Raw genomic sequence first — 17,015 nt, 5'->3', positions numbered from 1 at the left:
GTTAGGAGCAACCACTACAGGGGAAGGAATAGGTTGTGGGGCATGAGGAGAGGATATATCAACAGAACGAGAAGAACTTCTCCTAACTCTATCTCTCTCTAGCCTACGTGTATACTTTTGGAATTCGATAAAATCGAATTCCGAAAGCCCAACGCACTCCTCACACCGATCTTCCAATTGACAGGTTTTATCCCGACAATTGGAACAAACAGTGTGAGGGTCGATAGAGGCCTTCGGAAGACGCCTTGAACAGTCCCTAGCATTACACTTCCTAAATTTTGGGACTTGTGAAGGGTCAGCCATTTTGAATTGGTCAAAGGGAAATTCAAAAAACTATCAAAAAGTCATCAACAAAGAATCCGTTATCAAAAAGAGTTCAAGGATTTGTGTGAAGAGAAATCCTGCACAGCGAAAGCTCAAAACTAGAATAAAGTACTTCACCAATTAGTTGTGAAAAAACTCCAGTTTAGCAACAGCGAGTAAGTACGTCTTGTCGATAGCACGACAGAGAGAAAATTGAGTCTTTGTTTACATTGAGTACTGGGTATCTGGACGACAGATGGCGCTGTTGGGCACACCCGCAACCTGTGTAGCGATCGCTGGCGAGTTTTTACCTTAGAGTTGTCTGTCGGGCAACAGAGTTGCAGCTATTATAATCACCGGCTAAGTTAAATATTGAAAATTTGTGGGTATCAACTGGCATAGAATATATATATATATATATATATATATATATATATATATATATATATATATATATATATATATATACATATATATATATATATACATATATATATATATACATATATATACATATATATATATACATATATATATATATACATATATATACATATATATATATATATATATATATATATATATATATATATATATATATATATATATATATATATATATATATATATATATATATATATACTCAGTACTGTATATCCCAAGCCCCTGGATATAGAAATAGATATACTATATGAATTTTCAATTTTGCACAGTGAGTGCTTTAAACTTTCTGAAAGTATTATGACTTTCAGAATGGAGTAAACATGCATCTTTCTATCGTTTCACAAATTTAGTAGTGTCAGTATGGTAAGAGAGACCCATGATCTATAGGGTAGAGACTTGGCCAATAGAGAGCAAGAAAGAAAAATAGAAGTGGCCAAGATGAGAATGCTGAGGTGGGTGTGTAGTGTCACAAAAAAGACAACAAGATTCGGAATGAATTAATCAGGGGAACAATCTAAGTATTAGAGATTTCAAAGAAAGCTCAGGAAAGAAGACTGAAATGGTTTGGTTATGACATGAGGAGAGATGAACACAAATGTAAGAGGGTTATGAACATGGAGGTAGAGGGCAGAGGAAGGAGGGGCAGGCAAACGTTCAGGTGGAAAGATAAATTATTGAATGACACGAAGGAAAAAGGTCTAAGAGAACAAAATGTTCAGGGCAAAGGAAGACAGAGAAGGCTGACTATAAACAGCGACCCCATATAGAAATGGATAAAGCTGAAGACAAAGGAGAAGAAGCAGCATAGTAATGGAGGAAAAACACTTTCCTTGCTTTATGACTACACCAATATAGCTATAGTCGTCGACCAATTAATAGGAGCCCATCTGAGGGGGCCTTGCTGGACAAGTGTATCAATCTTATTTTTACAATAAAAATGAGAATAGTTCCAATGTGTCATTTATGTTCATAGGCATGAAATAAATGGTGTTTGGTGTGAAAGCATGTGGTTGAGTATGCTGTGAATGAAGTTGTCCTTATGCTGTTAATATAAAAGTACATAATACCGATGCCAACTAGGTCTACCACTGTAGTTGATACTGCGAGTTTAGACAATGAATATGAAGGAGCGGTAGGTTATACTGGCATTGAAGAAGATAGATAATAACAATGAAAAGGGTGCTTAGAACATAAGTTAGAAAATTTAGCCGTGTTGATAAGTTATTAGCTGAATGACAAAAACAGCTGCAAATAAGCATGGCATCTCCGACACACATGAATGAAGTTCAGATGCACACGAGTGTCAACACACATGAACAGCCGAGTGAGGTGACTAAAGATGAAATGGTCTGAAAATTGCCGGAACTTCAATTAGGCCTTCCGACAATCGACGGCTTAGTAAAGGGCTTCAAGCGATCAAAGTTTTTTCGAGGGACTTTGAAGTGGCCACATATTGGTGATCAGAAAAATAAAAAGACATACAAAATATTCATTTATTGGGCAATGCGCTATCAATGGAGGTGACTAGTTGGCCCTTAGATTGCCTGAGAAGTTATAGTGACATAAAATAAAGGCTAATTGAGAAATACTCTTTGCCTAATGCAAGAAAAGGTATGAAAGAAAATTGTTAACCAAAAATTCAAGTAGGTGGGTCAGTTTCAAATTTTGCAATGCAGATCTACCGAGACTGATATTTTTACAACTGGGTGCCAACCTACTAGGAGATAAGAAAGTGATAGCTAGCAAAACTGTTAGGAAACTGGTCAATAATTTTTTATGTGGCTATCTGTTCAGTGTTAATCGCTCGTTAGCAGATGTAGTGAAGGTGATACAAAATATTCTGGACAGTTTGCCATAAGAAAATATGCCCGAGTGTAACCAGCACAATTCTGGACAGTAGTTTAGCTTATAATAACAATAATGATGATAATGACGCAATTACAGGAAAAATATACCAAGCAACGAAAAAGATTATGGTCTACCATTACACCTCACATTTGTAATCTTGAAATTTCCAAGTAAACATTTTCAAATTTGTACCAATTGGTCAACAGTGGTATGTGAATGTGCAGTTACTCAATCCACGGATAAGGAGGGTAATCTCCAACGTTAATCAATATTTCAATTATCATCATAGGACAAAATGATGTTTTAAAGAGAATTGCAAGTCAGTTACCCAAAACTCTATGAAGCAGAGCTTGGAAAGTTTTAGAAAATTGGTGAATGGTTCATTGAAATAAGTTAAGCTATCAAACAACTTCCTATACATGTACTGTACTGCATTAGCAACAGTATAAGTTAAAAACAGTTTATAAAGTATCTAAATAGATTTTTGAAGGGGTAATTTGTCTCAAGTTTTTTTTTTTTTTTATGTCTTGAAACCAATTAATGAGGCCAGAGAGGTATTACTGTAAATATAATTTCACCAAAAAGAACATACACATGAAACTTAAAACATAGATATTCAAGTATCATTTCAATTAATGATCAGCATAGTAACTATCATATCCTAAATTAGTTTGTTTCCAACATAGATCTGTACTATATTTCTGGGTTTTTGGCCACATCATCCCCATTTCTTTACAAAGGAATAATTTGTGTAATGCTACAATCAAGCTAGAGTATATCCAAATGATATATATGCAAACATATAAAAAAAATATAATTCAGAACTTTAAAAAGTAAATGATATAAAATCAGGAAAACTAATAACCTCAGATCTCTGAATAAGTTGTGCCACCTCCTGCTTGGATTTGCCTTTGACGTTGACATTATTGACACCAGTGATCTCATCTCCACTCTGAAGTGTTCCTTCACGGGCTGCAGCAGTATTGTCGAAAACCTAGAGAGTAACAGATTATTAAATTCTACTGCACCTTTTATGTAACATGACAAAAGATTAATTAAACACCAACATGGAAAACAATTTATTATAATAGCATAACAAACGAAAATGTTATTTTCATCAGTAAAATAAATTTTTGAATATACTTACCCGGTGATCATATAGCTGTCAGCTCTGCTGCCCGACAGAAAAACCTACGGACGAAATACGCCAGCGATCGCTATACAGGTGGGGGTGCACATCAACAGCGCCATCTGTCGAGCAGGTACTCAAGTACTCCATGTCAACACAGAACCAATTTTCTCCTCGGCCCACTGGGTCTCTATTGGGGAGGAAGGGTGGGTCCTTTAATTTATGATCACCGGGTAAGTATATTCAAAAATTTATTTTACTAATGAAAATAACATTTTTCAATATTAAACTTACCCGGTGATCATATAGCTGATTCACACCCAGGGGGGTGGGTAGAGACCAGCATATATGTTAACAATAAGAGCTAAGTATTTCGTATTTCATTTTAGCAGTTATTCAAAATAACAAACATAAAATTAATAAGTACCTGGTAAGGAAGTCGACTTGAACAATTACTCTGCCTTTTTTAAGTACGTCTTCCTTACTGAGCCTCGCAATCCTCATAGGATGCTGAGCGACTCCTAGGAGCTGAAGTATGAAGGGTTGCAACCCATACTAAAGGACCTCATCACAACCTCTAATCTAGGCGCTTCTCAAGAAAGAATTTGACCACCCGCCAAATCAACCAGGATGCGAAAGGCTTCTTAGCCTTCCGGACAACCCAAAAAACAACAATAAAAAGCATTTCAAGAGAAAGATTAAAAAGGTTATGGGATTAGGGGAATGTAGTGGTTGAGCCCTCACCCACTACTGCACTCGCTGCTACGAATGGTCCCAGGGTGTAGCAGTTCTCGTAAAGAGACTGGACATCTTTAAGGTAAAATGATGCGAACACTGACTTGCTTCTCCAATAGGTTGCATCCATTACACTCTGCAGAGATCTGTTTTGTTTGAAGGCCACTGAAGTTGCGACAGCTCTAACTTCATGTGTCCTTACCTTCAGCAAAGCATGGTCCTCCTCATTCAGATGGGAATGAGCTTCTCGAATCAAAAGTCTGATATAATAAGAAACTGCATTCTTCGACATAGGTAAAGAAGGTTTCTTAATGGCGCACCATAAAGCTTCTGACTGTCCACGTAATGGCTTAGTACGTCTCAAATAGTACTTAAGAGCTCTTACAGGGCATAGTACTCTTTCTTGTTCATTTCCAACCAAATTAGCAAGGCTTGGAATATCGAACGATTTGGGCCAAGGACGAGAAGGAAGTTCGTTTTTGGCTAAAAAACCAAGCTGTAAGGAACATGTAGCCGTTTCAGATGTAAATCCAATGTTCCTGCTGAAGGCGTGTATCTCACTGACTCTTTTAGCTGTTGCTAAGCAGACGAGGAAAAGAGTTTTCAAAGTGAGATCTTTAAAAGAGGCTGATTGAAGTGGTTCGAACCTTGCTGACATAAGGAATCTTAGTACCACGTCTAAGTTCCAACCTGGTGTGGCCAACCGACGCTCCTTCGAGGTCTCAAAAGACTTAAGGAGGTCCTGTAGATCTTTGTTGTTGGAAAGATCTAAGCCTCTGTGACGGAAGACTGCTGCCAACATGCTTCTGTAACCCTTGATCGTGGGAGCTGAAAGGGATCTTTCCTTCCTTAGGTATAAAAGGAAGTCAGCTATCTGAGTTACAGAGGTACTGGTTGAGGATACTGATTTCGACTTGCACCAGCTTTGGAAGACTTCCCACTTCGACTGGTAGATTTTGAGAGTGGATGTCCTCCTTGCTCTAGCAATCGCTCTGGCTGCCTCCTTCGAAAAGCCTCTAGCTCTCGAGAGTCTTTCGATAGTCTGAAGGCAGTCAGACGAAGAGCGTGGAGGCTTGGGTGTACCTTCTTTACATGCGGCTGACGCAGAAGGTCCACTCTTAGAGGAAGTGTTCTGGGAACGTCTACTAGCCATTGCAGTACCTCGGTGAACCATTCTCTCGCGGGCCAGAGGGGAGCAACCAACGTCAACCTTGTCCCTTCGTGAGAGGCGAACTTCTGCAGTACTCTGTTGACAATCTTGAACGGGGGGAACGCATAAAGGTCTAGATGGGACCAATCCAGAAGAAAGGCATCTATGTGAACTGCTGCTGGGTCCGGAATCGGTGAGCAATAAATTGGGAGCCTCTTGGTCATCGAGGTTGCGAACAGATCTATGGTAGGCTGACCCCACAAGGCCCATAGTCTGTTGCATAAATTCTTGTGAAGGGTCCACTCTGTTGGGATGATTTGACCCTTCCGGCTGAGGCGGTCTGCCATGACATTCATGTCGCCTTGAATGAACCTCGTTACTAGGGATATGTTTCGATCTCTTGACCAGGTGAGGAGGTCCCTTGCGATCTCGTACAACGTCATCGAATGAGTCCCTCCTTGCTTGGAGATGTACGCCAAGGCTGTGGTGTTGTCGGAGTTCACCTCCACCACCTTGCCTAGAAGGAGGGACTTGAAGCTTCTCAAGGCCAGATGAACTGCCAGTAGCTCCTTGCAGTTGATGTGCAACGTTCTTTGATCCGTATTCCACGTGCCCGAGCATTCCCGACCGTCCAATGTCGCACCCCAGCCCGTGTCCGATGCGTCCGAGAAGAGAAGGTGGTCGGGGGTCTGAACAGCCAGTGGCAGACCCTCCCTGAGGAGAATGTTGTTCTTCCACCAAGTCAGTGAAGACTTCATCTTCTCGGAAATAGGAACCGAGACCGCTTCTAGCGTCTTGTCCTTTCTCCAGTGAACAGCTAGGTGAAATTGAAGGGGTCGGAGGTGGAGTCTCCCTAACGCGATGAACTGGTCCAGTGATGAAAGCGTCCCTATCAGACTCATCCACTGTCTGACTGAACATCGGTCCTTCTTCAGCATGTTCTGGATGCATTCTTGGGCTTGACTGATTCTGGGGGCCGACGGAAAAGCCCGAAAAGCTTGACTCTGAATCTCCATTCCTAGGTATACTATAGTTTAGGATGGGACGAGTTGGGACTTTTCCATATTGACCAGGAGACCCAATTCCTCGGTCAGATCCAGAGTCCACTTGAGATTCTCCAGACAGCGACGACTTGACGCAGCTCTTAAAAGCCAGTCGTCCAAATAGAGGGAGGCTCTGATGTCTGCTAAATGCAGGAATTTGGCAATATTCCTCATCAGTTTGGTAAAAACTAGAGGTGCCGTGCTTAGGCCAAAGCACAGGGCTTGGAACTGGTATACAACCTTCCTGAAAACGAACCTTAGAAAAGGTTGGGAATCTGGGTGGATGGGGACGTGAAAGTAAGCGTCCTTTAGGTCTAACGAGACCATCCAGTCTTCCTTCCTGACCGATGCTAGAACCGACTTTGTCGTCTCCATGGTGAACGTCTGCTTTGTGACAAAGACATTCAGAGCACTGACGTCTAGCACCGGTCTCCACCCTCCTGTCTTCTTCGCCACTAAGAAGAGACGGTTGTAGAAGCCCGGGGATTGATGGTCCCGGACTATGACTACCGCTCCCTTTTGAAGTAAGAGAGACACCTCTTGCTGTAAAGCTAGCCTCTTGTCCTCCTCTCTGTACCTGGGAGAGAGGTTGATGGGAGTTGTTGCTAGAGGGGGCTTGCGCAAGAATGGAATCCTGTACCCCTCTCTGAGTAACTTCACAGACTGAGCGTCTGCGCCCCTGTTCTCCCAGGCCTGCCAGTAGTTCTTGAGCCTGGCTCCCACTGCTGCCTGAAGAAGGTGGCAGTCAGACTCTGCCTCTAGAGGACTTGGAACCCTTCTTCTTGCTCCCACGTTGTCTTTCGGCACGAGCACCTCCTCTGCTGGAGGCTCTGCCACGAAAGGGCGGAATGAACCTTGACGCTGGAGTGTCCATCCTGGGTCTAGGCACGGATGGCAAAGGGGTGGCTTTGCGAGCGGATGACGCCACCAGGTCATGAGTGTCTTTCTGGATCAAGGAGGCGGCAATCTCCTTGATCAACTCTTCAGGGAAGAGACACTTCGAGAGCGGAGCAAACATAAGTTCCGACTTTTGACATGGGGTGACTCCAGCAGACAAGAAGGAGCAAAGGTGATCCCGCTTCTTGAGGACCCCGGACACGAAAGAAGCCGCAAGCTCACTAGAACCATCCCGTATGGCTTTGTCCATGCAGGACATAATGAGCATGGAAGTTTCCTTATCAGAAGGTGAGGTCTTCCTGCTCAACGCTCCCAAACACCAGTCCAAGAAGTTAAAGACTTCGAATGCACGGAAAACTCCTTTCATAAGATGGTCCATATCCGAAGGAGTCCAGCAAATCTTGGAGCGTCTCATAGCCAGCCTGCGGGGAGAGTCTACCAGACTTGAGAAGTCGCCCTGGGCAGAGGCAGGAACTCCCAAGCCGAGAACTTCTCCCGTGGCATACCAGACGCTAGATCTGGAAGCAAGCTTGGCCGGGGGAAACATGAAGGTTGTCTTCCCAAGTTGCTTTTTGGACTGCAACCACTCTCCCAGTACCCTGAAAGCTCTCTTGGACGAGCGCGCGAGTACGAGCTTCGTAAAGGCAGGTGCTGCTGACTGCATGCCTAAAGCGAACTCAGAGGGAGGCGAGCGTGGTGCTGCAGACACAAACTGATCCGGATATAAATCCTTGAACAGCGCAAGCACTTTCCTAAAGTCTAAGGAGGGAGGCGTGGTCTTGGGTTCGTCGATGTCCGAGTGTTGGTCGTCAAGATGTGCAGCTTCGTCATCATCAGAGAGTCCATCGTCTGAATGTTGAGGAGGAAGCGGCAAAGGAGTAGGTAAAAGCTGGACGGCTGAGTCCGGCAGCACGGGTGCATGTGTGGCTGCACTGGACCCAACGTCATGGAACCGTTGGTCAGTCTGAGAACTGGCAACAACCATAGCTGAGTGGGGACGCAAAGCGTCTACTCCTGACTGTGGTCGGATAGCGGAGACCACCGTGGGTTGCGGAGGCTGACGCACCGCGTCAAAACACGGCAACTGAACTCCACCCTCCTGTTGTTGTGGTAGCACACGAACGTCAACGGAGGGTTCCGTGCGTCTGTGAACGTCAACATGCGTCTGGCAGGGTCGACTGCGCATGGGTGGTGGAGCTCTCACAGCTGGAGTGTGGGAGCAGGCAGCCTCAGCGTCTGCTGGGCGCACAACCGTGGTTGGTTGTAGGCTAACGGGTGCAGCGTCAACCTTCTCCGCACGATACTCCTGCATAAAGGAAGCTAACTGAGTCTGCATAGACTGTAGCAAAGACCACTTAGGGTCTACAGCAGCTGGTGCGGCAACAGACGGAGTTAATGCCTGTTGCGGTACCACTTTGCCTCTCTTAGGAGGCGTGCAGTCGTCGGAGGACTGCAGCGAGTCTGAACTGACCCAGTGGCTACACCTGGGCCGTTGGACTTGCTCGGAAGGGACCTTGCGTTTAAGATGCCGTGAGACCTTGGTCCATCGTTTCTGGCGAGAAACCTCTTCCGCAGACGAGGAATGAACGGGCTCACTCGTCTTCTTGTGGGTGGGACGATCTAGGCAAGATACGTCCGAAACCACGGAGGGAACGTCTGTCCGCTGATTAAAGCCTGTCGAACCCTTTGGTCGTACGACATTGCTTCTCCCCTGGGCTTGGGAGCTTGCAAGAGGTCCCGGACTGGGAGGACGACAGGCACGAACAGACGCACCCTCATGCGTAACACTGACACTTTTCACTGCACTAACACTCACTTCACTTCCCACTGCACTCTTACCTTTCAACTCCCTGACGTCAGCCATGAGTTGATTGCGGTCATTCGCCAATGACTCGACTCTCTCACCTAGAGCCTGGATGGCACGCATCATATCTGCCATCGAAGGTTGATGAGAGCTAGCAGGGGGGTCGGGTGCAACCACTACAGGGGAAGGAATAGGTTGTGGGGCATGGGGAGAGGAAAAATCTACTGAGCGAGACGAACTCCTCCTGATTCTATCCTTCTCTAGCCTACGTGCATATTTCAGGAATTCTTGAAAATCGATTTCCGAAAGCCCAACGCATTCCTCACATCGATCTTCCAATTGACAGGCTTTACCCCTACAATTGGAACAAATGGTGTGCGGATCGATAGAGGCCTTCGGAAGACGCCTTGAACAGTCCCTAGCGCTACACTTCCTGTACTTGGGGACTTGAGAAGGGTCAGACATCTTGAATTAGTCAAAGGGGGGAATTCAAAATCTATCCAAGTCGTCAACAAATAATCCAAAATTCAACAAAAGAATGCAAGGAAGTATTGAAGATAACTTCTGCACAGCGATAGCTAATAACCAGAAATGAATACTTCACCAAATAACGTGAAAATCAATCCAGAAAACAACAGCGTATTTAGTAGGTCTTGCCGGTGGCACGACAGAGAGAAAATTGGTTCTGTGTTGACATGGAGTACTTGAGTACCTGCTCGACAGATGGCGCTGTTGATGTACACCCCCACCTGTATAGCGATCGCTGGCGTATTTCGTCCGTAGGTTTTTCTGTCGGGCAGCAGAGCTGACAGCTATATGATCACCGGGTAAGTTTAATATTGAAAAAATTATTTTCATATTAAAAAGAAAATAGATACAGAAGTAGCAACACATTTTAAGGATTGTATATGAAGAAATATCTTGGGATTGAAGAGCCATATATACCTTCCATGAGCTAGTTTTAAATGTTTCATGCATGTGAGTTTTTTTTATTTTTTATTGAAAAAAAAAGTACTTGTGATTTCATATTTTTTTTTTTTATTTCTTATTGAGAAAAACTACGTGTGATTTCATAAAATTACAAATGGTACCATTTACAAATTTTCTTGAATGGCACACTTTGGATAATAGCATAGGTTCTTTACAACATACCCAGATGTAATGCTTTGTCTTTACTCTTCATTAATAACCTTGAATCTCTTCCCATTCAGCTGTCCATCTTTTTTCAATTTTCCCTAGCACCTACTATATGTGACTTTCTTAGGGACTGGTTAAACTAATTAACAGTGATGATGATCAAACAAACATACACACACATCAAACTGAATTCTCGCTTCTCTTGTGAAATACATATATAGGAAAATTTTGTTATATTGTACGTTTCCTGTGCCGAAAGACGAGAGATTACTTGGCATTAACAAGTACTATAGTAAATTACCTAGACACTAAATGTGAAAATTGGCCATACAGCCAAGCACTGGACCTTTAAGGCCATTTAGCACCCGAGTATAACTGGAGGTACACATAGCAGTTGCAATATGAAGTAAAAATTGGAAGAAGTTGGAGAACCAGATGGAAGAAAGTAGAAGGATATATAGGCCAGTACTGGGGACCAAAAGAACATTGCAAAGACCCTTAAGTAAAGTCTACATTTTATGTTGTGAGATTCACTACAACACTAACCACCTTTGGGGAACCAGGGCTCATCACTGACTCTGCATTTTAACACACGAGAAGGAATACTCCTATCAATTGTGTTAACTATCTTTACAATTAAACACAACAGGCTCAACCTCTTTAAACAATCGTGATCAATTAAAAGGCTAAGGATCACTCAAAATGCCATTACAATCTGCTTGAGATTTTATTCACTGTACATCTTACCAGAGTTTGACACATTAGGGACAGGCTGCTCGTTCTTAACTACTGATATAGAAAGAAATGAACAAAATATATGTAGGGTCAGGATATGGGTCTTTCTTACTATCTAAACTTTTAAGTTTATATTAAAAATAAATCATATTTTAGAAAATATTTATTTAACCAAACCCCACTATTTTACATACAGTACACCTAAGAAGCTGTTAAATTGAGAAAACTCCAATACTCAAGCACTGAAGTAAGAAACCTTTTGAGCTGATAGAATAAAAAAAAATTGAATCCCATTACCAAACATGGGCCTCCAGTCAAACCAAAACCTTGTAGCAAGGCCAGAAATATGACAAATTGTAAAAGTAACTTTTTTTCCTAGTTATACAAAACTGAGTCCTTTTAAAAGAGGGAATGTCTTCATCTCAATTTGTTAAGATAGTTAACAACACGTGGTGCAGTCAGGTGAGTAGCCACGCCTGATAAACACTTCACTTTTGACCTTCAGCTCAGGACTGAAAGGAGTGGTTGAGGTGAGAAATTTAACTTTAAAGGATTCAGGCTTGTGTAGCAAGGGAATATAAATATTACCTTTAAATTTTATTATTTATTTCTACTCGTATAAAACCTCTCCTCCTTTATAATAGGGAGACTCACCCTAGAACGATACAAGTTTTTTTTTACCTGGAAATGTTAGTCTACCTGGGCACATACAGGAGCAAAGGAGATAACTCCAGCAACCAACCATCTGTCCATCATAGATGTGAATAGACTGATAGGGCATAGCATGTACTAAGAGGGTTAGAACAAAATCAAAGGAAAAATCCCTTCGCCAGAAGGGGAGAGCAGTCCAAAATGACATACTGTACATGGTATAAGATGATTAATAGGTAGGTATACAGTATACACCACTATCCTTCCCCTTATCGAGGGAAGATGGGAGAGATACTTCTCTAGATTCAAAAGAATGAAGCTCAGAAATGTAACTTACTAGCATCTAGTCAGATCCAGTAAGTAACCATACGGCAGATTCACCCCCAAGAGAGGGAAAGGAAAAATGAAGGAGAAAAGCCACTCATTTTACCCTAAGTTCCAAACTTACTTCTACACAGTGTCATAGAAAAGATGTTTTCTGTCCCTTGCAGGAGCTGGCCTGACTACACTACTACTAGAGCAGTCACCACAGGACCAAGAACAAGTGTGTCGAGAGACTTGTGGGTGTACAACCATAGGTAAAAGGTTGTGGTCTTTAGTTGTTCCCAAACTCCAGCCTTCAATACCTGGCTGACTGAGAGATTCCTATTGAAAGCTAAGGTGGGCCCTGTTGTCTTGGCTACACTTTGACCCCATCAGGCGTATCCCCTACAGATTATCTCACGAAGCCAAAAAGAGACTGTGATCCTAAACCCATGCTCCTTGGTTCTGCCAGTACTATGGAGGAAGGGCAGACACTCAGGTCTGATGTGCCAGGTCCTCTTCAGATAGCAGTGCAGAGCCCTTAACGGACACAAAAGCATCTCTCGATCACCACCCAAAGCTTCACGTAGAGAGGGGATGGAGAAGGTCTCAAACCTTGGGTCATGCACCAAAGGGTTCTGGGTTTTGGTCATGAACTCTGGCACAGAATTACAAGAGACCTCCTTCCAACCCTCAGCATGAATGATGAAATAAGAGAGACCTTGCAACTTACCTACTCTCTTAGCAAAGAGAAAATTTTGAGGATTAGATCTGTCTGATGAACTTTCACAAATGTTCAAACAAGGAACATGTAAGAGCTTTGAAAACAAGGGTCTTGTCCCACTCTGGGGGCCTGAGGTCATGGGATGGGCAAGACTACTTGAAGCTTCTCAAAAGCATAGACAATTCCCACAAGGAGAAGTCTAGAGGTCTTCAGTCGATAGACCATACACAAGGTTGAATAGTAGCCTCTGACAAGCCCGACTGAGAGGGGTTTCTCTCAGCGAAGGAAGACAAGGAATCTGCATTCTGCATTTAGGATGCTCGTATTGGATAAGTATCCCTTCTATGGCACCAGTTGCAGAAGATGGCCCACTTTCCCAGGTAGATAGCTGCAGAGTACAATAGCAGGTATTCAGACTTACAGTATGTGCAGTCCTTTGCAAAAACAATTTTTTTCAGGGGATATGCTGGATAGTCTCCAACCATGAAGTTTCAGGGACTTCACAGATCTGTAGTACCTTTGAAGATGCAGCTGACAGAAAAGTGTGGACCATCAAGGTAGTTCTCTAAGGACTTCAACTAGAAGTGCTAACAGATTGGGATAACACTTGCTTGGCTAGAATTAAAGAAGGCAGGTGCCCAGTGCTCACATCGCTTTAATTTCTTTTTCCTGGTAGATTTCTGTGGCCACTAAGTATAATTAATTGTATGGTGGCAGAATTAGGTTGCCATCCCAATTCACAGCCCGCAGGATTTTTTCTAGTAGCAGCCTGCTAACCACGACAGCAACAGGAAGAGAATGCAGCCTACTCACCACTACAGAAACCGGATGAGAATGCAGCCCACTAACCACTACAGCAACAGGAGGAGAATGCAGCTCGCTAAACACTACAGCAACACGAGGAGAATGCAGCTCGCTAAACACTACAGCAACAAGAGGAAAATGCAGCCTGCTAACCACTACAGCAACAGGAGGAGAATGCAGCCCGCTAACCACTACAGCAACAGGAGGAGAATGCAGCTCGCTAAACACTACAGCAACATGAGGAGAATGCAGCTCGGTAAACACTACAGCAAAAAGAGGAGAATGCAGCCTGCTAACCACTACAGCAACAGGAGGAGAATGCAGCCCACTAACCACTACAGCAACAGGAGGAGAATGCAGCCTGCTAACCACTATAGCAACAGGAGGAGAATGCAGCCCACTAACCACTAAAGCAATAGGAAGAGAATGCAGCCGGCCAACCACTAAAGCAACAGGAGGAGAATTCCTAGCACGGATCTCAGCAGAGATGGACAAAGTACCAGGTACCTCTCCCTCTGAGGATGGGGGGGGAGGGGGGAGTTACGGTTCTGTGTTACTGGGAAAAAGTCCCTCTGCCCCTCTTCTATGTTTTCCAAAGCATGTAATGGCAGCCTCAAATGGTACCATCCTCTCAACCTTGTCGAAGAGGGGAGATGGAGGTCATTGAAGCTCTTCCATCAACCTGGGAACAGACAGTGTATGAGGCCAAAAACTCCTGTCCCAGCCAGCTACTTGGGCAGCTGGGGTAATCCAGGGCTAATGAGGCAGCCAGGACTAATTGGGTAGGCAGAGCTGCTGGGGGCCCATGGCACAGTGTCAGAGTCAGAGTCCTCCAGGGTTGGAAACCACTCAGGTGCTGTCCATCCCCTCAAAAGATAGAGGTGGTGTTAAAAGGAGCTCTATCCTGCAACTACAGCTGGCCTTCCTGGAGTTCTTCGACCTCTTTCTCTTCTTCTTTTTCATCTTAGAAGAAGCGTCAGAATCACAGTCAGAGGACAAAGAGGAGGATGACGAGGAACCTCTGCAAGTTAAGCAATCGAGGTCAGGATTACATTAAGCCCCATCTTTCTAGCCATACTGATTTCTCACAGTTTACAATCCAGACTACAGTACATGAAACATGAAGACAAGTGGCTTGCTACTGTAGACCTGTAATTGAAGGTGCCAAATGTGCAGCACTACTATTAGTTTTTCTGGGTCGACCTGTGACGCCTGGTGAAAAGGGTCCTTCTTATCTCTTTTCTGATATAAATACTTCCAAATATACCAGATAAAGTTAAAGCATGGAATGCAGAGGTTACTACCCTCGCGCGAGCACCCTAAGGGCGTCGTGTATAAAGAAAGGGCGTGTGAAAACCACTATTCACAGGTCATCTTCCATGAAGCAATTTGTCTACTGCTTCTTTTGTTAGTTTGTTTGCCTCTTTGTTTCCATGCACACCCATATGAGCTGGAACCCAGCAAAGCTTAACTTCTTTGTCTGCAGTGCTACAAATATAAAGCCCCTCTAAAATTTTAAAACTGAAGGGTTGGTTGGATTAAAAACCATCAATACCTTCTGGGCACTTTTTTTGCATTACTAAAAATGGTAAAATACCAACTTCCATTATTGCTATTTTTTCAATAGCAGTCAGAACACAACGCAGCTCTGCTGTAAAGACAAATGATGCTAAAGAGAGTGCATGTTTACAATTAAAAGTTGTCATGGGGTCCCAAGTTAGGGGTACTATTGTCAATGTTATTCAATATTTTTGTGGGGATGGGAATAATAACAAAAATGAACAAAACAAATGGGAAAAAAGTTGAAGGGAAAGAAAACTTTAAACTGTTTGACATCATAAAAGAGACCCCTGGGAATTAATTCCTCCACCACTGACTCCTGTGAGAGCTGACCCCTAATGTCCACTTCCTACACGACCACAATGGGATGGTACTACTATGATTAGAGTGGCTCGAGTGCAAGCTGAACCTGCTTGATGGGACCGAGAGCATATCAAGAATACAATCATCTCCAATTTAATCACAGTGGATCCGAGGGCCAAATTTTTTCATGAGAATAGCTCCAAATGCCAATATGGGAATATTCAAAATCCTTTGATCCAAACATTATTGGGTAGTTGGCAAGACACCAAGCTCCCACAATTGGTTAAAAAAAACTCCAATCTCAGCAATGGTATCCTCTCCATAAATCTAGACAATGAAAAGAAGACAGGATGGACAGCAAGGTGGGAGACAGTTGACAAAATATGAAGAAGGTTGAAGTTATAATAAGCAAGAGAAAAAGTATAAGAAAATTTGAGTCAAACTGAAGAAAAAATTATTTTTCAGTTTGAGAGCTCTCTTGCCCGTGACCAGACTTCAATACATAAATGATATCCCGTGTTGAAGCCAAATGATTTCGGCAAGGCATTCCATCTTTAAAAGAGTGATACAGTAAAAGGAAAAGTCATGACTTACAAGTCAAAGGCCATGGAACTGGAGTATATACTGCTGTTTATATGAATAAAGGTGTAAAAGACAGTACTGTATTTATATGAGGATTACAGAAATCACCACGTCATTTTCTTCCTTATTTCTTAACAGAACCATATTCAATATTTATAATGCTGGTCACTAACCCCAAAACAGACAGCAACTCATGTACATTTTACATGCCAGGTACTAGTTTTCTGAAATAACAATAATAATAGGAATTGGAGCTCCCACATACTTACCCACCCACTAATCCATTAAGACACTGGCATCTTACCCACTGCAAAGGGGCTAAATACTCAACACAAATAAAGAAGCAGACAGATAGGAAAATATTTATCCTTCAAAGAGATAGTGCTTTTAAAGAAACTTTATATGTACAAAAGAGATTAACAATATCTACCAGAGCATAAAAATTACAGTACAGTACTTCAGGGCGAAAAATAAACTCAGTTTTCTAACCTAATTTTCTACATACCTGAACAACATACAGACAAGGACAGTATTTGGCTCCACCACCAATGCTAATGCCGATCAAGTTACTGTCATCTTTCTCCAGGGTGATGCTCCCGGAGGTAATTGTCATACCCCTGGTAACCAGCATGCAGTTAGTATAAGAAAATAAAGGAAAATATAAGATATTGAAACAATAGAGGTTAAGAATAAGTGCCACTTAACAATATACAAACCATTTAAAGATATAAGAATAAAAAAAATGTTAATCAAAGCACCAAAGCTTATAATGATATTCACAATAGTACAAGTATCACGAATAAGCATGGAATAATCACTTCCTTTTTCTGTTGACAAAAAATTAAGATTTCAAATAACTTGAC

The 17,015-nt window shown here is 42.7% G+C and overlaps 1 protein-coding gene across 5 annotated transcripts in view; it reads right to left on the bottom strand.

Annotated features, from left to right (window-relative positions):
• Positions 1–17,015, bottom strand: part of PICK1 (protein interacting with PRKCA 1) — a 150,019-nt gene that overhangs the window by 48,187 nt on the left and 84,817 nt on the right. For all 5 annotated transcript variants that reach the window (XM_068390019.1, XM_068390024.1, XM_068390049.1 and 2 more), the window contains 2 exons: positions 16,658–16,769; positions 3,461–3,589 (listed from right to left, as the gene is read on the bottom strand). In XM_068390019.1, the coding sequence (XP_068246120.1) occupies positions 3,461–3,589; positions 16,658–16,769 (241 nt within the window). The remainder of the gene's footprint in view (positions 1–3,460; positions 3,590–16,657; positions 16,770–17,015) is intronic.

This window comes from Palaemon carinicauda, chromosome 1, assembly GCF_036898095.1.
Source record: "Palaemon carinicauda isolate YSFRI2023 chromosome 1, ASM3689809v2, whole genome shotgun sequence".
NCBI classification, from domain to species: domain Eukaryota; kingdom Metazoa; phylum Arthropoda; class Malacostraca; order Decapoda; family Palaemonidae; genus Palaemon; species Palaemon carinicauda.
This window is presented reverse-complemented; position numbering and strand designations above follow the sequence as displayed.